Source organism: Microcaecilia unicolor, chromosome 7 (genome assembly GCF_901765095.1).
Source record: "Microcaecilia unicolor chromosome 7, aMicUni1.1, whole genome shotgun sequence".
NCBI lineage: Eukaryota > Metazoa > Chordata > Amphibia > Gymnophiona > Siphonopidae > Microcaecilia > Microcaecilia unicolor.
In genome coordinates, this window is record NC_044037.1 from 75,032,269 (window position 1) to 75,055,672 (window position 23,404).

At 40.8% G+C, this 23,404-nt stretch overlaps 1 protein-coding gene across 2 annotated transcripts in view; it reads left to right on the forward strand.

Annotated features, from left to right (window-relative positions):
- Positions 1-808: 808 nt before the first annotated feature.
- Positions 809-23,404, forward strand: part of ZDHHC9 (zinc finger DHHC-type containing 9) — a 65,052-nt gene continuing 42,456 nt past the window's right edge. The window contains exons 1-2 of one of the 2 annotated variants that reach the window (XM_030209890.1): positions 809-1,049; positions 17,344-17,631. In XM_030209890.1, coding sequence (XP_030065750.1) covers positions 17,465-17,631 — 167 coding nt within the window. In that variant the 5' untranslated portion in view covers positions 809-1,049; positions 17,344-17,464. The remainder of the gene's footprint in view (positions 1,050-17,343; positions 17,632-23,404) is intronic. The other variant, XM_030209889.1, reaches the window with a different exon arrangement.

Here is a 23,404-nt window from a genome sequence, read left to right on the forward strand (position 1 = left end):
TGATGACGCGGGGGTGGGGGTGTCAGGGGCGGGTTTTGGGCTGGGAAAAAATTTTTCCACCTGGCAACCCTGAAGGCAGATTACAACAGTTAAGATGAACCCATCAGGAAACAGGCTATCCTCACTGAAATTTGGCCATCTGTATTGTATAGAACTATGTGGAAATATTAGCACAAAATACAGAGTTCATAATTGCTGCGTCTATCAGCTACAATAATTTTTGAAGCTGCTTTAGTGATATTCAATTATTATTTAATGATTTTATATCTACATAGGAAGCTTTCAAATAAATTAAAAAGCTGTCCAATAAGTAAAAAAAAAACAAAACACACCTTTCTCCTCCACCCTCCACTTTTTAAGCTACTGTCTATCCAACAGAAAGTTCTTTAGACTTGTGAGAGATGGACCAGCATTGGCAATCCCTTATTTCTAATAATGTTTTGTTATTGTTTTCAATAGCGTTTGCTATTGTTTTTAAGTGTACTAAAACCGCGGCAAGCTCCGCCTACTAGCTTCAGCTCATACAGGGAGTCTTTTACTAAAGCTTAGCTTGAGTTATCTGCAGCAAGGCCTATTTTATCGTCTCCTGTTTTACCCAACCTCCTTGCTAGGGAGTATAGCAACTATTCAGCCGGCTATTTCCCTTTACCTTGGCTACCTAACAAACAGTGCCTGCGCCACACATGCTCCGTGATTGGTTTCTTCCTAAGCTTGAGCGGCGTCCGCCGTCCGTCGAGAAGAAGGAAGTTCAGGCGGGGGCTAGCCGATTAAAGTCCCGTGAGACTTGCAATCGCGAGACTTCCCGAACTTCCTGCTCCGCGCTGCTCAAGCTTAGGGAGAGACCAATCACAGGGCAGCTGGAATTAAACCCCCTTGAGCTCGACAAACAGCTTTCTGGGGCCACGGTGAGTAGGGGAGGTAGCGCGGTGAAATCTCGGGCGTCAGAGAGAGAGAGCAGGTGCGGCAACGGACGGGCGATATTTCGGCGCTTCAGCTTCATGGCTATGGCCCTGGTAGTATATACCACATCTTGATGTATGCAGAAGTGGGTATGTCCTGTGGTTTGATTGTCTTGTTTTTTCGTTTATAATACTGGTTTTGTTTTTTAGGGTGTTTTTAATTGATGCCTCGATATTTTTCACCTTTAGCGTGCTTAGATTTCTTAGATAATGGGAGAAATCGTTTACATGCGTGCATCCCGCAAGACTGACCCCGACTGTTAGCTGATTGTTCTTGCTGTCTGGTCTAATAGGCTACGAGTGTGGCTGGCTGTTGTCTTTGTAGGGTTCCTGTATCGGTTGTCACCATAGGTATCATGTTCACTACTTAATAAATGTTATTGCACAACTGTTAACAGTTTCAAATTGCATCTCTCTGGTTCTTATGAGCGCTTCTTCCAGAACATCTGCCCCCTCCACCCCACCCTTCTTGCATGAGATACAATTCATTGGTGTTGGTGAACAGAACAAAACGGGTAGGGAATGTTGGCTACCTGTCATTTTGACTGAATACCTATGCTGTATAGGTAGGACCGATTGTTTGACCTGAATACAGTTATCCCAGTACATTATCTGCAGGAGTTCCTGACACTTCCCAGTTCCATGCCAAGATAGTTCTGTTTTATACTATAGGTTGTAGCATTTCCTTTATGCTATTTAGTGAGCTCAAGTACACCATTCTAATAGATAGCTGATGACAACACTCCTGAAAGTGATCAGAAATCTATTCAGGATGGTTTCTTCTGTTACTGGAGGTGGCCCTAAACGTGGGGTTTGGTAACAGTCCAGACTATGTATTTCCTACTAATCTCTGGACTGTTTCCCTGTGTGCACGTGTTTAGCAGTTGGACATGGGAGGAGCCACTGTTTTGGACTCTTTCCTGATTGTTCTGGGATTTAGTACATGTTTTGACTTTTGTGATGGGTAAATTGTGTGGCTCTGTGACATCATCTCAAGATAAATATTGCTTGTTCTGCCAGGGACCTCCTACATTTATCCTTTCTTCTTCTCCTTGCCTGCGCTGCTCTTTCCTTTAACCTCTGTGAACTTGGGTATATGTTTTCTGTTGTAAATGCTTTGCCTTTTCTGGAGTCAAACCTAACCCCAACTTTTAATGTACTAAGGGGGTCTTTTACAAGCATAGCTCAGTTAACTACAGCAGGGCCCATAGGAATACAATGGGCCCTGCTGCAGATAACTCAAGCTAAGCTTTAGTAAAAGACCCCCTAAGCCATCCCCCCCTTCTGTACAGATACAGGCGGTTAATGATGTGTTCCCCTACCCCCTTGTTACAAGAGCCTTTTCCATCACCATGATTATGCTATTGGTTCTGTCTTTTTGTGTCTGTACAATACATGTGGTCACTTTGGTAGGAACATGCAAGACTTTGTAGGCCCTCTCTTGTTTCATTCTTGATGTACTATAAATCAATAGCAAAATCTTAAGTGGTTTAAATAGGAAAAAAAGAAAAAAATAGAAAAGGTAAACAAAAGATATGGGAAAAGGCATACAGTACTACTCGAGAGTAGGGGTTGACAGGAACCAAAGGGGGGGAAACAAGTGACATTTACAATGAATTTAAATCAAGTGCACAAGGAATATGGCCAGGATTGACATGCTGCAGCAGCCAGGAAACACATCATTCACTAAAGAAGGAAGTACAAGGCAGTTATGCCTGGGATAAAAAACTCTTTACCCTCATCTCTCTCTGAGAGACTCAGTTTAGCCACACTTATGAAGTTTTAATCAGGTCTCTCCCAGTAAGCAAGAGTTGCCCTGACAGTTACTGGACTTCAGTAGAAAGTAACATAGTAAATAACGAGAGATTAAGATCTGAATGGTCCATCCAGTGTGCCCAACAGTCATACTCATTATCAATTCATGATTGAATCAACAATAAATGTGATGATGTATACTTTATCGTGAGTCTTTCTTTTGCGTTTCTGGAACATAGATGTCCGCCTGGCTATGTCCCAGCTCACTCTGACTTATCCAAATCTGTCTTGTCATTTGCGGGACCGAGACCATAAAAGTCTGCTCAGCACTGTCCTCGGTTCCTGGTATTGAAGTTGCTCTTTCCAGCCAATCTTAAACTGGGTTGCCATTTACAGACACAGACCTACAAAGTCTGCCCAGTATTGGCCTTAGTTCTTCACAGCTGGAGCAGCCATTCAGTGTCACTCGCACATCCACCCCTGCAGCCATTTCAGGTGTTTTTTAAAATTAAGTTTTGTGTTCTACCACCTCGTGTTCATTCCACACCTTTTTGAATTCCATCACTGTTTTTGTCTCTACCGCCTCCCTCGGGAGGGCATTGCAGGCATTGACCACCCTCTCTGTGAAAAAGAATTTCCTGACATTACTCCTAACACTACCACCCTGCAACCTCAGCTCCTGTTCTCTAGTTTTACCATTTCCCCTTTTCTGGAAGAGATTTGTTTCTATATTAATACCTTTCTAATATTAAACATCTGTATCATATCTTCTCTGCCCCTTCTTTCCTCTAAGCTATACATATTCAGGTCTTCCAGTCTTTTCTCGTATATCTTATGGCGCAGGCCCCATTTAATTTTTGTCACCTTCCTCTGGACCACTTCTAGTCTTTTTATATCATTAGCAAGATACAGCTACCAAAACTGAACACAGTACTCCAGGTGGGACCTCACCAACTACTTGTACAGGGGTATCAACACCTCCTTTATTCTGCGGGTTACTCCTCTCTCGATGTAGAGGAGTGTGGTAGCCCTGTTAGTCCACTCTTAAGGTTATCAATAGAAATCAAACAAAATAAAACATGGAAAAGAAAATAAGATGATACCTTTTTTATTTGACATAACTTAATACATTTCTTGATTAGCTTTCGAAGGTTGCCCTTCTTCGTCAGATCGGAAATAAGCAAATGTGCTAGCTGACAGTGTATATAAGTGAAAACATTCAAGCATTACTATGACAGACTGACAGGAGCAGGGGCGTATCTGCGTGGGGCCTCAGGGGCCTGGGCCCCCGCAGATTTCGCCCTGGACCCCCCTACCGCTGCCAACCCTCCCCCTCCGTTGCTCGCCTACCTTCGCTGGCGGGGGACCCCAACCCCCGCCAGCCGAGGTCCGCGTCCTCCTGCCGCTGCCGGCTGCCTTTGGTCCTTTAATTCTTCCATTGAAGCTGGCGCCGACGAAAGTTTCTTTTGAGTCTGACGTCGCTGCACGTTGTACGTGCAGGACGTCAGACTCAGAAATTGTTTCTGAGTCTGACGTCCTGCACGTACAACGTGCAACGTGCAGCGACGTCAGATTCAAAAGAAACTTTTTCGTCGGCGCCAGCTTCAATGGAAGAATGAAAGGACCAAAGGCAGCCGGCAGCGGCAGGAGGACGCGGACCTCGGCTGGCGGGGGTTGGGGTCCCCCGCCAGCGAAGGTAGGCGAGCAACGGAGGGGGAGGGTTAGCAATGGCAGCGGCTGGGGGGAGGGGGATCGGCAATGGCGGCGGCGGCGGCGGCGGCGGGGGGGGGGCTATAATGTGCCCCCCCTCTCTGGCCCTGGCCCCCCCTACCGCCGCAGTTCAGATACGCCCCTGGGTGGGAGGATGGGGGTGGGTAGGAGGTATGCATGGGGACATCAAAGCATATCATTGATATTCTAACAGGATAGGTGTGGATAGGTGAGGGGAGGGTGATCAACAGAGAAATACAGCTTTATGGTTTATAATGGGCTAGGAACCCCAGATCCTTGTTAAGTCCTTTCTGTTGGGTGTTAAAATATTCAATCATTCTGACTTCAAAGGTCTTACATTCTTGTATGGTTTTAAAGTTACCTTTCAGGATTCTCACTGTGAAGTCACTGGTACTGTGTCCTGGTCCTGTAAAATGCTGACCAACGGGTGGGAGCCCTACTGGCACCAGTATTGTTCATGTGATGTCTATGTAAATTGAATCTTGTCTTAAGCCTCTGGCCTGTTTCTCCAATATAGCATCCTTCGTTACATTTTTTTTACACTGAATGATATATACCACATTGGAAGATGAGCAAGTGAAAGATTCCTTTATGTTGATGACTTTGTGGATGACTTTCCTTTGTGGATGACTGTGGGGTCCTGTGAAATGTTTTGGCATAGTTTGCAACTGGATAAATTACAGGGAAGTGTGCCCTTCTGTTCCTTTTCAGTCTATGATGGAAGTTTACTTCTGATTAGCTTGTGTTTTAAGTTGGGTGGCTGTCGGAAGGCCAGTACTGGTGGGGATGGGAATATCTCTTTCAGTAATTCCTCCTCCTGGAGTATAGGTTGTAGATCTCTTATGATTTTCCTCAGTTTTTCCAGCTCTGGATTGTATGTCACTACAAGGGGGATTCTGTCTGTGGCTTTTTTCTCCTTGTACTGTAGCAGATTCTCCCTGGGTGTTTTGAGGGAGGAGGCAATATTCTTGGAGATTATTTTGGGGTTGTAGCCTTTCTGTTTGAAGGATTCAGTCAGGCTTTTAAGGTGTCTGTCTCTGTCCCCTGGGTCAGAGCAGATACGGTGGTATCTGTTGGCTTGGCTGTAAATGATGGATCTTTTTGTATGTGAAGGATGGAAGCTGGAGTTGTGGAGGTAGCTGCATCTGGCTGTGGGTTTCTTGTATATAGATGTTTGTATACAGCCATCACTGATTTAGACCGTGGTGTCCAAAAATTTGACTTTTTCTGGGGAGTAGTCCATTTTGAATCTGATTGTAGGATGGTATGTATTGAAGGAAGAATAAAATTATTTCAGAGTTTCTTCACCCTCCGTCCAAATCATAAAAATGTCATTGATGTACCGGTAGTATTTTAGAGGTTTGGTCTGGTGTGTATTCAGAAATGTCTCTTCCAGTTCAGCCATAAAAAGGTTGGCGTATTGGGGTGCTGTCCTGGTGCAACCTACTACTACTACTATTTAGCATAGCATCCTTCTGGCTACGTCCACTGCTTTTCCCACTGTTTTTTTGCTTTAAGGTCCTCGGACACCATCACCCCAAGGTCCCTTTCCCCATCTGTGCATATCAGCCTCTCACCTCTTAGGACATACAGCTTTCTTGGGTTTCTACTCCCCTAATGCATCATTTTACATTTTTTTGCATTAAAGTTTAATTGCCAAACGTTAGACCATTCTTCTAACTTGTGTAGATCCGTTTTCATGTTTTCTTCTCCCTCTGGGGTGTCCACTCTGTTGCAAATATTGGTATCATCTGCAAAAAGGCATACTTTACCTTTTAATCCTTCGGCAATGTCAGTTACAAATAAATTGAATAGAATCTGCCGCAGCACCGATCCCTAAGGCACACTGCTACTCACTTTTCCTTCCTCCAAGTGAATTCCATTGACCACCACCCACTGGTGTCCGTCTGTCAACCAGTTTCTAATCCAGTTCACCACTTTGGGTCCTAACTTCAGCCTTTCAAGTTTATTTAAGAGCCTTCTATGAAGGACCATGTCAAATGCCTTGATGAAATCCAAGTAGATTACATTTAGTGCACGCCCTTGATCCAGTTCTCTGGTCGCCCAGTCAAAGAATTCAATCAAATTAATTTAGCACGATTACCTTTAGTAAAATTATGTTGCCTCGGATCTTGTAACTCATTGGATTCCAGGGAATTCACTATCCGTTCCTTCAGCAACGCTTCCATTACTTTTCCAATAACTGAAGTGAGGCTTACCGCATACCGGCCTGTAGTTTCCCACTTCTTCTCTGTTGACACTTTTGTGAAGAGAGATCACATCCACTCTTCAATTCCTCGGACCCTCTCCCGTCTCCAAGGATTTATGAAATCTTTAAGAGGACCTGCCAGAATCTCTCTAAGCTCCCTCATTATCCTGGGATGGATCCCATCCGGTCCCATGGCTTTGTCTACCTTCAATTTTTCAAGTTGTTCATAAACACATTCTTCCATTCTTGTATGTACCTTTACCAGCCAATTGTGGTCCTTCTCCATGTTTGTTTAGCATGTTAGTTATTTCATCATCACTCCTCAACATAGCTGTCCATAGCATCTTTCAGTCTTTCAATTCCATTTGTAGCCTTCCTTCTTTCACTAATATACCTGAAAATTTTTTTGTCCCCCTTCTTTGCATTCCTATCCATTTGCTCTTCCGCCTCTGCTTTTGTATGCAAAGGAGCAGAGCATACTACATTGCTGGAAATATCAACTACTTACATTTTTTGGTGTTGTGCCGCATTTACTTCTAATCCCTGGTTTCTTTTAATTGTATTTCAGAAGTGTAAATAAAAGCCTAGACAAGTTCTGTACCTCTTTATATATACACCACTGCTCTATTTTAGACTGTGTGTGTGTGTGTATATATATATATATATTTATATATATATATATATAATAATTTTGGTTTAATTCTATTGCTCTAACTTTTATCACTTTCTAACTGGAAGCCAGCTCTATGCATCCACCACAAAGATAAATGTATGTTAACGTTTTTTTTTTTTTTTGGTGGGGGGGAGGGGTTTGGATCTGGCAGTTTTCTCTTGCTCCTTTTGTTTCATCTGTCGGAACCAGGATTGGGCTTTGTTCACAACTGCCTTTGGATTTTCCCATTATATATCCCTTCCGAACTTTAGTCCAGTGACTGTCCTTGCTGGGATCCATGTGCCATATTTGCTTCTGGAATCCTGCATTTATGGGCTCCAAATCTGGCTTCTGTAGATATTGCCTCGGTAGCATTTCCAGCTGACCTGTGATGCAGAAGATGTGAACCTTGACGTGTCATTGCGCAACCAGGGTGGCTCTATTATTTTCTAATATTACTTGAGCTACCTCCTTTTGAGCTATGTTCTAGGACTTTATTTTCACTGAAAAATAAGAATATAAGAAGAGCCATACTGGGTCAGACCAATGTTCCATCTAACCCAGTATCTGTTTCCAACAGTGGCCAATCCAGGTTACAAATACCTGGCAGAAACCAAATTAGTAGCAATATTCCGTGCTACCAATCCTGGGGCAAGCAGTGGTTTCCCCCATGTCCATCTCAATAACAGACTGTGGACTTTTCCTCCAGGAACTTGTCCAATTTAACCCTTTAGTGTCCAATGTTCCCATCAATCTGTTCCCATATGGCTTATTACGGGAGCATTGGACACTAAAGGGTTTAAACCCAGATATACTAACTGCTGTTACCACATCCTTTGGCAGCGAGTTCCGGAGGTTAACTAAATATTTCCTTATTTATTTTAAAAGTATTTCCATATAATTTCGAGTGTCCCCTGGTCTTTGTACTTTTTTAAAGAGTGAAAAATTGATTCACTTGTACACGTTAGATCTCAATCATATCCCCCTCAGCCATTTCTTTTCCAAGTGAAGAGGCCTAATCTCTTTAGCTGTTCTTCATATGGGAGGAGTTCCATCCTTTTCTAATTCTGTTATATCTTTTTTTGAGATTTGGCAATCAGAATTGAATGCAATACTGAAGGTGAGGTTGCACCATGGAATGATACACAGGTATTATAATCTTGAGAGGAGGAGTGGCCTAGTGGTTAGGGTGGTGGACTTTGGTCCTGGGGAACTGAGGAACTGAGTTCGATTCCCGGCAGAGGCAGCTCCTTGTGACTCTGGGCAAGTCACTTAACCCTCCATTGCCCGCCGCATTGAGCCTGCCATGAGTGGGAAAGCGCGGGGTACAAATGTAACAAAAATAAAATAAAAATCCCTTTCCTAATAATGTCTAGCATCTTGTTTGCTTTTTTGGCCGCCGCTGCACACTGGGTAGAAGATTTCAGCTTATTGTCTAAAATGACACCTAGATCTTTTTACATAAGAACATAAGTGTTGTCACACTGGGACAGACTGAAGGTCCATCAAGCCCAGCATCCTGTTTCCAACAGTGGCCAATCCAGGTTACAAGTACCTGGCAAGATGCTAACCTAGTACAATACAGTTTATGCTGCTTATTCTAGAAATAAGCAGTGGATTTTCCCCAAGTCCATCTTAATAATGGCTTATGGACTTTTCTTTTAGGAAGCTATCCAAACCTTTTTTAAACCCCTGTAAGCTAACTGCTTTTACCACATTTTCTGGCAGCAAATTCCAGAGTTTACATGTTGAGTGAAGAAATATATTTTCTCTGATTTGTTTAAATTTACTACACTGTAGCTTTATTGTGTGCCCCCCTAGTCCTAGTATTTTTGGAAAGAGTAAACAAGTGATTCACGTCTACCCATTCCACTCCACGCATTATTTTATAGACCTCTATTATATCTCTCCTCAGCCGTCTTTTCTCCAAGCTAAAAATCCCTAGCCGTTTTAGCCTTTCCTCACAGGGTAGTCATCCCATCCCCTTTATCATTTCGTCACCCTTCTTCATACCTTTTCTAATTCCACTATATATTTTTGAGATGATATGACCAGAATTGCACACAGTATTCGAGGTGGAGCAATACAAAGGCATAAGATCCTCATTTTTGTTTTCCATTCCTTTCCTAATAATACCCTACATTCTATTTGCCTTTTTTTTTTTTTGCCTGCCTATAATTGGTGTTTTCAACCCAGTCTTTGGGACACACCTGGCCAGTTAGGTTTTCAGGTAGAGGCTGACTGAATTTTGTGTTTGGCTTTTGGTGCTGAAACAGCTTGAAATCTGGATTCAGCTTTGCTTCTTTACTACAAGATCGATCTCTCTCGCTGCCCATCCCAGACCTGCCTTAGAAGCCCTGTTGGTCTAGTGGCCTCATCAGGGCAGGAGCGATTCCCAGTCGCTCCTGCCCATGTCGGCTCTACAGTCAAAATGGCTGAGCGATTTTGCACAGCAGCCTGTTGAGATTGCTGTGGAAGGTCATGGCAGCCATTTCGAGATCAGAGCCTGCAATCCATGGTGTATTTATTATTTTGTACTGGACATATCTCTTATTGCACCTAGCTCTCAGCACTATCTTGTTACACAGTTTTGCAATTTTAATCCATATGATCATTCTGAAATCTCACGTTTTGATGCACATCAGAATCACAGCTCAGGGTTTCCCCAAACGTAACATTGAGAATCCCCATTTAGTCAGGTTTTCAGGATGTCTGCAAGAAATATACATTCTGCATGTGGTAAAAAGTGAAAACTCAGTTGGATGGGGTCTACCAGGGTTCTGAAACCACTGTCATAGCCAGCTGTGTGTGGATCCCTTGGATTTCTGCATCCCAAGTACATGTCTCTCTTTTTTTTTTTTTTTTTTTTTTTGCTTTACCTCTTAGCTGCCAGTCACATGAACATGCCTCAATTTTGTTCTTAATTCTCTCATTTTCTATTTCTATAAGAGTAGTCACTGTATTGAAGATCTTGGAATCTGAAAAAAAGGCAAGCCTACTAGTACTAACTCCTCAGTAATATTGGATTTTTATAAATATATTGAACTGCTGCAGCCCTAGTGCTGATCCCTGATGCACTTCACTGATAAATGGAGATCATTCTAAGGAAAGAGTGATCATTTGGGATCATAAAATGGTTGTGCAGGTGACAGTTAAACCCTTTGGGTTGATTTTATGAACCTCCTATGCAATGACAGCATTGTTACTGAAATCAGCTGCAGTCTTGCCTCTCTGTTTGGTCATGCTGCCAGCCAGTTTTGACAGGGATCTTCTGGTACTATCATTGGGTCCAATATTTCAAAAATGTTGAGCCTCCTAAATTTGTGCCCTATTTTAGCCAAACATAGGAGAATAACTTTTCATCTAAAAATTCATAACTTAGTAGCTTAGTTATGCTTATAAACTTAGGCACACTACTCCTTTCACTTGTATTTGTTGATAGTGGAATATGGTCCTCCACTTTTGAGTGTCCCGCCTATAAACTTAGGCCTGCCATTCATTTGCCTAGATTTGAGGCTAATTTATGAACCTAGTGCTGAAAATCTTAATTGTGCTAAGCTCTTAATTTATTTTCCCTGCCCTAAATCCACTCCTCGTGCTACCCACTATTTATATAGCTAAATCAAAGAGTTTAGTGAAATTTTGAGTCAACATTTATGAACTTAGCCCTAGTAAACTTTCAGAGAGGCCAGTTTATGAGCATGACTCATTTAGGAGCATAAATGCTTTGAATATTGGGCCCATTTTGTCTTTGATCCCAGAACCTTCCGGATTCAAGATACCTCACAGTCCTTTTCTTTAGTAGTAACTTGATTGATATACCCACTGCTGAGCCTAACTGGATATCCATAATGAATACTCATGAGAGATTTGCATTCACTGCATGCTAATCTCTCATGAATATTCATTGTGGATGTCCAGGACCAGGTTTGGGAACCATTGTCATATGGCCTTTATGTACTGTCATTTTTCCAATCTAGTCTGCCTATCTATACCATCTACTATTTCTTCTTCTTAAGGTATCCCATGTGCTTGTCCCATGCTTTCTTGAATTTAGATACAGTCCTTGTGTCCCATCACCTCCACTAGGAAATTGTTCCATGCATCTGCCACCTTTTCCATAAAGAAGTATTTCCTCAGATTACTTTGTCTATCCCTTTTTAAAATTCATTTTGGGCCCTCTCATTCCAAAGTTTCCTTTTAGTTGCAAGACTTGCCTCCCGTGCATTTATGATATGGCACAGAGATCACCTGCTATAACATCAGAAACACTCTCCCCATTCATAAGCATCTGGTCCAGATGGCCCCATCCCTTGTGGGTTCCATTACAAACTGCTGGAACAGTTCTTTATTGAATCCAAGATCTCCTTTCGTTATGTAGCTTCCCACTATTCCAGAATCTTGTGGGCTAGTTATGTCTTGGCTCAGTTTTCAGTTCTCCATCTGCTGGTTGATGGACACATCTGTTGGCATCCAATCCAGCTCCTCTGTATTTTCTATCTCCTGTAGGTGGATATTCTGATTCAGTCATTGCTACCTTGCTTCAGGCTCGGAAATGCTCTACATCCATTGTATAGGTGAGGGTGTTGAGGACGTTCAGGAGCTGGTGTTCCAAGTGTGGACTTTCACCCTTCTCTGCTCATTTGCGCAACTCCTAGTGTTCCTTCAGAAAGGATTGGCATTGGCTTCTCTAATGTTCAGGTTGTGGCTTTGGCCTGTTTTAGGGGCTGACTACAGAAGATGTCTCTTGCTGCTTACCTGGGTATCACTGGATTCTTGCAGGAAGCTGGCCACTTGTGGCCTCCCTTTCATACGCAGTGTCCAGAGTGGAACCTTAATTTAGTCCTTCAGCCTTTTCAGAAGTCTCCTTTTGAGCCACTCGGAAGGCTTCCTTGAAAGATCTTATGCTGAAGATGGCGTTCTTGGTAGCTGTTGCATCAGAACATAGAGTTTCGGAGCTTTCAGCTCTCTTGTCGGGATCCCTTTCTTTGTTTTTCAGAGGCGGGTGTCTCCCTGTGCATTGTTCCTTCCTTTCTTCTGAAAGTGGTATCAAAGTTTCATCTCAGCCAATCTGTGGAGCTTATAGACAACTCTATCCTCTTAACTAGATTAGCTAGAACAACGTTGAAGTGGTTTTGTTCCTATTTGACTCTTTTTTTAAAAGTTCATCAGGCTTAGTCTAACCTTTATTCACTTAATTGCAGAGGGCCCCAGGATTCAATTTTGACTCCCCTGTTAATATCTTCGAGTCCTTTAGCCTCCATGATTCAAGAATTTGGTATTTCCACTCATACCTAAGCTGATGGCATTTTATTAATTTTCCCATTGATTTTGAAACTTGGTTTTGTTTCCTTTGCAAAACTGATTAAAATCAGTTGCTTCCTGGCTCCTGTCACATTGTTTGGTGCCAAATCTTGATAAGATCACAAGCCTATTGGCTTACAAATCGGTCTTCCCGTTCAACTTCTGCGCTAGTTAATATTAATTTCTCACTCGTGGAATCTTTTTGTTGTTTAGGGGTTATCCTAGATTATCAACTTTCATTTGTCTTGCAGGTGTCTGCTTTAATGTAGGTAGTTAAAAAAAAAGAATTCTGCTGCAGATTTGTTTGATCTCTAATCATTTTGATATTTCTACTTTCCTGTCTTACGTGCCTTATAGATTTTCCAGTTAGATTACTGTAATATTTATGCTGGTACCCTTGGAATAACTTTAGAAAGCTTCAACCATGGCAATTTACTGCTGTTTTGCATTTTGTCATGTTTATAAGTATGATCATGTGATTTCTCTGTTACTTCACAAACATATATGTGGTGACCAAATTATGATAACATCTGCTTTCTCAAATGCACTCATTTTTTCAAATTTTTTTTTTAATTTTAATTTTTTGTTTGTTGGAGGAAAAAGCTTCTCTGTATGTCCTCTGTCATAATACACTTCTTGTGACCCACTGGACTCCAATTCATCACTGGCTCAAAACCTCCATTTTTATTTGTATCTATAATTCATTCATCATCTTTATAGCATATAACACTTATCTTTATTTCACCATCTGACAAGGTCATGTTTTGCCTCTTGGGCTTTTTCAAGGAAGGACCTGATGCATATTCAGCCTGTAACCAGTGGGAAAATGTGGGATATAAATGCTTTAAAAATAAAAAAGTAGTACAAAAAAAACAGAAGAAACCAGTCTTTGCAAGGAAATCAACAAGAAACAAAACAGCGAAGATGACTAACAAAAACAAAAAAAATATAAAAATAAAAATATATATTAAAAACGTAAAAATTTAAAATTAATCATAAAATATGTATTTAAAAGATAAATCCATCAAAATCAAAAATTACATAAAAAAGACGACACTTTGGATGTAAAAATGAAGAATCCACTTTATTAGCCAAATTGTAGCAGGGAGAAAGGGACTCGACACAGCTGTGTTTCGGCTGTACAAATCAAAAAACATAAACAATGTAAAACAAACAATGACGTATGGTCACGTGAAGAGACAATACAAATATATAAAAAAAAATTTTACTATTGCAAGTGATATTTGACTTTTATCTCATGTTTGAGTTGGTTTTATGTTTATTTGACTTTTATCTCATGTTTGAGATATCGCTTGCAATAGTAAAAATTTTTTTTATATATTTGTATTGTCTTTTCAGGTGACTATACGTCATTGTTTGTTTTACATTGTTTGTTTTTTGATTTGTATAGACTCCTGACGCAGGCCAGTACGGCTGAAACACAGCTGTGTCGAGTCCCTTTCTCCCTGCTACAGTTTGGCTAATAAAGTTGATTCTTCATTTTTACATCCAAAGTGTCGTCTTTTTTTATGTAATTTTTGATTTTGATGGATTTATCTTTTAAATACATATTTTAAATGTTGACGTTTTTAATATATATTTTTTTATTTTTATATTTTTTTTGTTTTTTTTTATTTTTGTTAGTCATCTTTGCTGTTTTGTTTCTTCTTAAAAATAAATAAATATGCTTTTCTCTCCATGTAACCAGTCTTCTAGCTTACCATGGATTTTCCTCTGCTACTACAATATCATTGGCTTCCCCTTTGGTTTAATATGCAATTTAAAATGTTCTGGCTCTTGCTTTGAAAGCCTTAAATGTAGGGCTCCCTCTTATCTTGAAGCACTTAACAGTTCTTTACTGTCCTGCTTGTGAAGTTCATAGTTTGAATGACCATTGTTTAATCCTGCTTAGAACCCACTCATATTGCGTTGTTTTTTTACGTGGCACAGCCTTGTTTTTTTTTTTTTTTAATTTGTGCTGAATTATAATTTTTAGTTTAAATCTCTCTCCATTGTAGGTACAACAAATAGAATACAACAATGGTAAATGACCATCAATTCTTACAATGCAGTACAAACAATTCAAGGAAAACTATTTTATTTTCAGCTGATTAAATCCTGCTACTCCCTCCTCTTATAGTCCTACATCAAGAGTAAGCCATATAATAACAATGCAATCTGTGGAAGGCTTGTGCTCTTATAGCCTCCCGCTGTGTCAAACACACTAGACCCTCCCCCCCCTTTACTCAGAAAATAAATATACCCACTATCAACTCAATATAGCATTTGGCAAAGTTAAAAGCATAGGTGGCTACTCCTAGCCTCGGAGCTGCAGCTCATGAAGGGCTAAACCTTTTATAAGGAAGAAGACGACTGAGTATAAGGTTCCCATATGGACCAAAAGATTTTCTAATGCTTCAGGGTCATGGATGTGTCTCAGGTTTCCAAAGTCATCAAACAGTGGAATGCATTTCTCCAATGCAGATGTAATGGTTGTGTTGGCTGTGTCCAATGCTTGAGAATACATTTCTTCCCCACTATGAGTGCCTTATTAAGAAGCATACGTTCCCCCTTCCCCAAGGTTCCTTATGAGTCTTCTCAAAAAGAGTTCCCAGTGGAGTCGGAACTATGGTCTTTCCCAACAAGCGAGCTAAGTATTGTACCAAACTTGTCCAAAACACATGTACAGGGTGAGGCAACCCCCCCCCCCCCAATTAACCCCCTACAGTTTTTTGCAGTTTTCTCAGCAAGTGTTTTGAATTTTAACAAAAAATTTAATTATGTATTATTAAATACATTTAATTATCTTAAGCTGTGTTGATGTTACTGATATTTTAGCATTACTATCTAGTGATTTTTTTTTTTAATGTTCAGGCTAAACCACAGTAAAATATCATTCAAATGATTCAATTAAAATTGTGTCAGAATTTTGCAGTACTACTGCTTCTTATCATTTCTATAGTGCTACTAGACGTACGCAGTTACTGTGAATGTTCAGTGTCCACCCTCAGCTTTAACACAGGCCTTCAGTCGCTTTGGGAAGTTCTTAACGGCCTTGTTGATTTGGTCCATGGGGCAGGCTGTCCCAAATCATCGGCAGTGCTTCCTTGCGTTTGGTGATTGTTTGTGGATTTGGGTGGAGCTTGTGATGGGCTTTCAACATTGCTCCCTAGATGTGGTAGTCCAAGAGGTTTAGGTCCGGCAAATTTGTTTACAAACGTATGTCACTGTGACATCATTAACAGTAAGCTGGTACCTCATTTTTTTTTCTTTCATTCAAATAATGGTAGTTTTACAGTGCAAACGCTTTTGAATGTGTGGAAATCACTGAGTCTATAACTTTACCATGTTTAAAGAGACTCATTCCACTTGGGACATAAACGTGGATAGTAGCTGTAAAATTTAATGTTGAATTTCCAAGTGGTTGCTGAGAAAACAGCAAAAAACTCTAGAGGGTTACTTTTTTGTGCCTCACCCTGTATATGTGTACGCTTTCTAGAAGGCACAAGTATACTCGCCCATTCCACATTTAATATAGATTGCTCTAGGAATACAGCTCCCACACGATTAGCTTGTGGCTGTGAAAATAGGTCCATGTTAGGGTGTGATAATGACACTCGTCTCCTCCAGATAACTTCTTTGTTTTGATTCCTCTTAGTTTGTATACTCTTTTTGCCTGTTTTTTTAAAATTTAATTTATTTCCTCCACATTTCTCTGGATATGGAGTGATTTTTCTCCTCCCCCCCATTCTTCCTTTTTTCCTATTTTTCTTATGATGATATTGGGGATTTTCTTTTCCTAGTTTTCTGTTCTTTGGAATATGATGTAATAATGTGTACCAATATTGTTTTTTTTTTCTTTTCTAAGTTGTATTTGATGTATATTTTTGAAATTTTATAAATAAATGATTTTAAAACACCTAATGACACATGTATTTGTGTGCTGTGTATTACGGTGAGAGTGACTGTTAGTCTACTTCACTTAACCCTTTCGTCTAGTGTTATCTCCATTTCCTCATTCCACTTAGTAACCGGTGTCCTATGATCCTTAGAGGGGATGGTTTGACCCAAGGCCTTATGCAGGCTGGCAACTGATAAATTTGGGGTACCGCTAGCAAAAAAAAAAAAAATTGGTGAGTTTAATAAGTATCCCTGGCAAGAGGTTCGCCTTCCGTAGGGCATGTAATAGTTGGCTAACTGCATCTGTGCTACATACCCTAGGCATTTGTTCCATCTTCTCACAGTATAAGAGTGACAGAAGAGATTCCAATTCCTTCCCGCTATGAATTATCTTTTTAAGAACTAAAATGGCAGTAAAGACTTCCCTCCCCCCCCCCCCCCCCAAGGCTTTGAGGGTTGGTGGGGTGACGCCCGAGCCGTTCCTAAGTTTTTGTGTTTGAGAGTGGTCTGGGTGATAGAATTCTACAATGTATTAATCTGGTAGCACAATGCTATAATTGGTTATCTTGTCTTTTGTTCTTTTTATTTTTTGAACAGTTCTGCCCTATATTTAATTTGGGGATCCTTTCCGAACTCTATACCTGTATACTGCCTTGGCCATCCTTTTTAGATTAGGTGGTATAGTAAGTTTCTTAAACTATAAACTTCTCACCATGGATTTCAAAGGTTATCTGTGAGCCCTGGAGACAATACATTTTGAGAGTAGGCAGTTAGGGGAGGAATTGTAAGAACTCTTCATTGCCTTCTCTCATTTTCTTCTTGTTCTCTTTAAGGGGTTGTGTCCTGGAAAATGCTTTGCACAACTGACCTGGAGCAGAGGCCTGGATTTCCTGGTATAGCAGCCCCTTTGTGAGGGAGGTTTCCTGTAGGCCGGATTTGGACATAGAAGGCACCATGTCGGTCATGATGGTGAGGAAGAAGGTGATGAGGAAGTGGGAGAAGCTGCCTGGAAAGAACTCCTTCTGCTGTGATGGCAGGATCATGATGGCAAGGCAGAAGGGTATTTTCTACCTGACGCTCATACTCATCCTGGGTACCTGCTCGCTCTTCTTCGCTTTTGAGTGAGTTCATACGTCAGAAGAAGCTAGATTTTCTTAAGTAATGCCATTTGCTGTGAATTTTTTACTGGTATCTCATAGCTGCTGCACAGCTTATAGGCTGCTTCATGTTGGAACCCTCAGATAAAACAATTTCTTCTGTGTGTTGCTCTTGGGTGATGGTGAAACCGTGGAAAAATAATGTTCTGACTCATTCACCTGTTGAAGGGAAGATCAGTTACCTCTCTCCAGAATGCATTGTTGAAATAATAGGTTTTCTTTTGGTTAAGAGTAATTTTCACACATTTGCTTCATAGAAGTATATTATTTTGATGTAGTATTTTAAAATTTTATTGACAATCTCCACTCGGGGCTCTGGAGTCAGTAAATACAGTCATATTAGATGACGGCAGATAAAGACCTATATGGTCCATCCAGTCTGCCTAATGAGATAACTTATTACTATTATTACTATGTTTAGTTGTGCTTTTTTGAACTGTAGCCTACCCTACGGTTCTGTGTTAGCCACATTGAGCCTACAACTAGTGGGAAAATGTGGGGTATAAATGTATTAAATAAAATTCATAGTATAAGGTATAATGTGATACAGATGTATACTTTTATCTTGATTTGTCCTTGCCATTTTGGGGGCACAGACCTTCAACTACAACGCCTTTAGTTTCTACTGTCTGACTCCTACTGATATTAGGCTTTACATTTTTTTGCTCTGCATCTAAAGTACAGTACTGGTAAATATATTATGTTTACCAGTACAAGATCCAGGACAAAAATAGGTATAAGTAAAAAAAAAAATGGACATTAACAGGTTATTGACCTGTCCACACTGATTGGGTTCTGTGTTTGGCTAATGAGCCAAAATGATTCACAGGATGATCATGCCATGTTGCCTGTATATATCAATAAGTATCTCAAAATGTTAACGGTTACAGTTATTTATAACCATTGTTTCTTACTACTGCTGCTACTACTTATTTATATAGTGCTACTAGATGTATGCAGCACTATACACAAAACACCTAAGAAATAGTCCCTGCTTGACATAACTTGCAGTCTATTCAAAGCAGACAAACAGATTGTATTAGTACTGTTAGTAAAAATATATTACCAAAGTGGGTTGTGAAATGCTGGGTTTCCTCATTCTGTACAAAGCATAGAGATTTTGGTTAGTTTGGCAACAATTAGTATTCAAACTGAAAGAAATAGCAACTCCAAACAAGCATATTCAACAAGTTAGAAACCAGAAAAAAAAAAAGTGGAGGAAAAAAGAGATATGCTCAAATAATAGGAACAGCCAAAAAATTGGTCAAATGCCAATATTCTAATTATCACTAAGGGGTCCTTTTACTAAGGTGCGCTGAAACATAGCCTGTAGTAGTGTGGGCGCGTGCACAATCATTTTTCAGCGCACCTGTAAAAAATGCCTTTTTTTTTTTTTTTTTTTGCCGAAAATGGATGTGTGGCAAAATGGAAAATTGCCGCGCATCCATTTGGAGTCTGAGACCTTACCGCCAGCCAATGACCCTAGCGGTAAAGTCTCATGTGGTAAGCGGGCTCTAATGACCTACATGCTCCAGAAAATAAAAAAAATATTTTTCGGACGTGTGTAGTGGACGCGTGCCAAAAATGAAGTTACCATTTTTGCATGCGTTGGGCGCGCGTTTTTGCTTACGCAGCTTAGTAAAAGGGCCCCTAAGCTTTTTCTTGAATGTTTCTTGGGGTATTATGATCATGTAATTCTACTGTCACTCAGTAACCATGAGACATGAATTCCTGTTTAGTAACAATGTAGAAATACTAAGCCTTGGTCTAGTGAAATTTTTCCATTAGATCCTCTAAGCCTCCAATACACTGCTATATTTTTGACATTTCTGGCTTCATTAGGGAGGGTGAGAATACACAATTTTAGGATCTGAAACCAGTAATGGTGAAATATAGCACTGTGTCTGATTGGAGTGGTGAGAGTACTAGGGGAGGTGGGATTGGTCCAATAAATATTTTTTTTTCCACTGAGGATGGTTTTTATTTATTTATTTATTTTTTATTGTTTGAGTTAAAACCTAAAATCCAAAAGCCCTAGTTGAAAAAAAAAAACCACAACAAAAAACAAAACAAAATATGATTTTATGCCTCTTTTTTTTGGTGGGGGGGGTGGGCTGTAGGGTATTTATTTTTAATTTTTTGTTTGCTTATTTTCATAGTCTGGAGGGAGGGAGAAGTCTCTCCTCAAGATCTCTTTCTTCAGTGTGGTTCTTCTGTTTTCTTTATGCATAAGAGGCAGCGATACTATTTAAAAAGTTTGAAATAAAATATTCAGCCCATGGCATTGAGTGATTTGTTTTTAGCCACTGCTGGCTTTATGCCCCAGTATTCAATGCCGGACCATGACTGGGCTCTGGGTTGAATATCTGGGTGTCACGGAGGGATAACACTTTTTCCCAGTTAAGGCCAATATTCGGCCCTTAACCGAACTGTGTTTTATGCAGTCTGATTTATCTGGTTACCGTGTTCATTTTACTGCTGAATATCGGCACTTATCTGCATACGTGCTAACTGTGCCACCAGACCGCCCACACTATAGCTGGTTATGGCTTAGGTGGCTAAAGGTGATATTCATCGGCACTAACTGCACAGATGATTTGACCGGGCAGGAGTCAGTTCTGTTCTTGCTGCATTGTACTCATGATGTAGTTCAGATATTTTATTACAAGGGAAAAGCAGGACTGCATATCTGGACCTGCAGTGGGAATAAAGCCCTGAGACTAGGCTGACCTGTCCTAGATAAGTCATCTGGTGATACCTAAGGCTTAACTTACTAAGCTTTTATTTCCCTTACAACAGGAGAGAAGCCCTAAGAAATCAGGCCAGCAATGGAAATATAGGAAAAATCCTAAAACAGTCATCCTTGAATTAAATGTGATTTATATTTAAATCTGTTTATTGTTGATGATATCAACACGTAGAAGCATAGGCAGATACTGTTCTCAGAATAAAACACAATGCCAACAATCATCAAACAAACCAGAAAACATCAAAAAGTTTTACTTTTTTTTCTCTCCCCCCCCCCCCCCCCCCATCCTAACTTCCCATATTACATGGGAACTATCATGTGCACTCCCCTTGTCCAGTCCACTCCCATACACAAAAAAAGAGTCTACAAAGTATAATGAAAAAGAAAAGCCACAGAATTTTAGTAGTATTTCCCAACGGATGAAAATACGCCAAAAGTGAGAAAAAGCTGTCAGTCCCTTCATACTGGTCTAAAGGATAAAGTATAAAACACAGTCCAAACCCAAACTAAATGACAAAAAGTTATCAGTCTGTCCCATATGAAGGGAAGCAGCTATTAAGAGTCGTCAGTTGCTGGGATAGTATGGCAAAAAGATTATACTGCCTCCAACAGGGGGTGGGGGGAGGGCTTTGTCCACTGTAAGTAATCTGTAGTCATGCAGGATAAAGTAAACACACTTGGAGATCTTACATTCATACAATTTGAGTGCAGCGAAGAGTAAAAGCTTTTCGCTGAACACGCACTCTGGCGGTATAGTCTTGAAAACAAAGTACTTTATGATTAGCATATTCCAAGTGATTCCTATGGCACAACAACTGAAGTATTTATTGCACACTTATGATCATAGTGATAAACAGAGAATCACAACATGAGGACGAGTAGTAGCAGTATTTCTTGAGCCCACTCAGTTTTAAAAGGTACCGCCAAGGTGCCCCAGTGTAAAGATTGTGCAGTCCAGCTCTCACATGGTCTGCATCACTCAGTTTCAATCAGGCCCATGAGATGCAAATTATTGCGTCTTGCTCTTCCTTCCAGATCATCAAGTTTTGGTTCCATTGTCGACCGTGTGGCACAATTGCTCTGCTTCCTGAGAAGAACTCTGGGCCTGGGATTTTAACACTCCAGCCTGATGATTTGGAATTGGATTCACAGCAACAAGATTATCCAAATGCTTGTGTGCATCCTCTGTTCTATCGTGAAGCTGTTGTAATTTAGCATCCTTTGCTGCCTCCAGCGCAGTTTGCACCTCCAATACAACTTCTAGAGTCCACACGGTGCTTACTAGGGTCTCAGTGAAGGTGATGCTTCCCTCTGTACAACCTTACTCTTACAAGGCTACTTCAAAGCCATATCAATGACTAGGGCTTTCTAATTCACAGCCTGTCAACCCGACAAGGCCAAGATGCAAAAACCACCCTCTTCTGGTAAAAGTATAGGTCAAAACTGTGGCTTTTATTGGTGGGAAGGCAGAGGATCTGAGCAGGCAGCCTTCACTCCTATTCTAAGCATCACCTGATCTCAATTAATTGTGATTTAAAAAAAAAAAAAAAGGAAAAAAATACATTTAGCTTTATTTCTTACTAGTAAAAGAGGCCCGTTTCTGAGCAAATGAAACGGGCGCTAGCAAGGTTTTCGTCGCCAACACCCCCCTTCCCTCCCTTCCTGGCCAACCCCTTCATTGTTCTGCCATTGCTCCGCCCCCAACGTCATGACGTTTGACACAAGGGCGGGGCCTGGAGCGATTTCCCACCCCCGCCTCCCTGCCTCCCTCCCTGCCAACCCCTTTGTTGTTCTGCCATAGCTCTGCCCTCGAGGGCGGGGCCCGGAGCGATTTTGATGGCTTCACCACCACGAACCTTCGAACCTTTTTGAAGGAAGTCAGGGCTTGGCTTCACTGACGTCAGTGTCCTCGGAACGTTGAGGGTGAGTTTTATTATAGTAGATATTTGTGTACTATGCATGCTTGGCAGGGCCCAAAGTCCCCTGTTCACTCACCTAAGAGACTTTATGAACACAGTTTTCCACTCTTGCGCTGACCAAGCATTCCTAAAGTGGTCTGCAAAAGCCTTAGTTGTCTGGTTCACTTGTAGGGTGATATCGCATCCTCCTTCAAGAAGTTGGATATGTGTTTTCTCCATCTGCTACAGAATTTTTCAGCCTCAAGCTACAGGTACCTAGGGAAGTTGGGTTTCAGATCTCACTTCTGCAGCTGATGGCTATTTGAGTTTGGGTCTCAGGTACCAGTTTAGGACTAGATTTACTAATCTTCATTTATGCCTTAACACATGTTCAGCGTAGACACACTGACAATATTTACTAAAATACCTGTATGTAATATGTAAACTGCTTTGGTTATACCACACAAAGGCAATATATCAAGAATCTCTAATAAATATAAACAAGATATTAATGTGTAGTATTTACTGTTTAAAATATATTAATAACAGTAAAGCTATCCCTTAAATTGCAGGCCTTCTAAGGCAGAGGCCCTGTCATGAAATGCCTAGCCACCCACCTGGGGCTACCCCGTGGCAAATTAAAGGGTCTATCCCCAGCTCAGCTCAGGTCCGCCTGCACCTGCTGCTTGTGCTCTACATTAGCACCCTCCTCCCACCGACTGGGTTACATCTGCCTCTGGGCAAGTCTCACGCTCTCAAATTATCCCTAGTGATCTCCAGGTTACTGGAGCTACACTCCCAGTGGTCCCACAGTTCCCAGAAAGCACTCACAGACCCAAAACACAAACCACCAGGATTCTTTATGTGTCCAGACAAGCAGGATGAACAAACAATTATGTTTGTTCTCATAAAAATATTGAACAGTGGACAGAAAAAGTGCAATCAGCAAACAATAACAGGTAACTGAAATATGGATCAATTATAACACTAAATATTTGTTTACGTTCTAAAAAGTACTTGAGATCAGGAAATATGCTGCTCACAGAGTATCAAATGTAACTGATCACAGGGCCTCAGCAAAGAGCTTTAT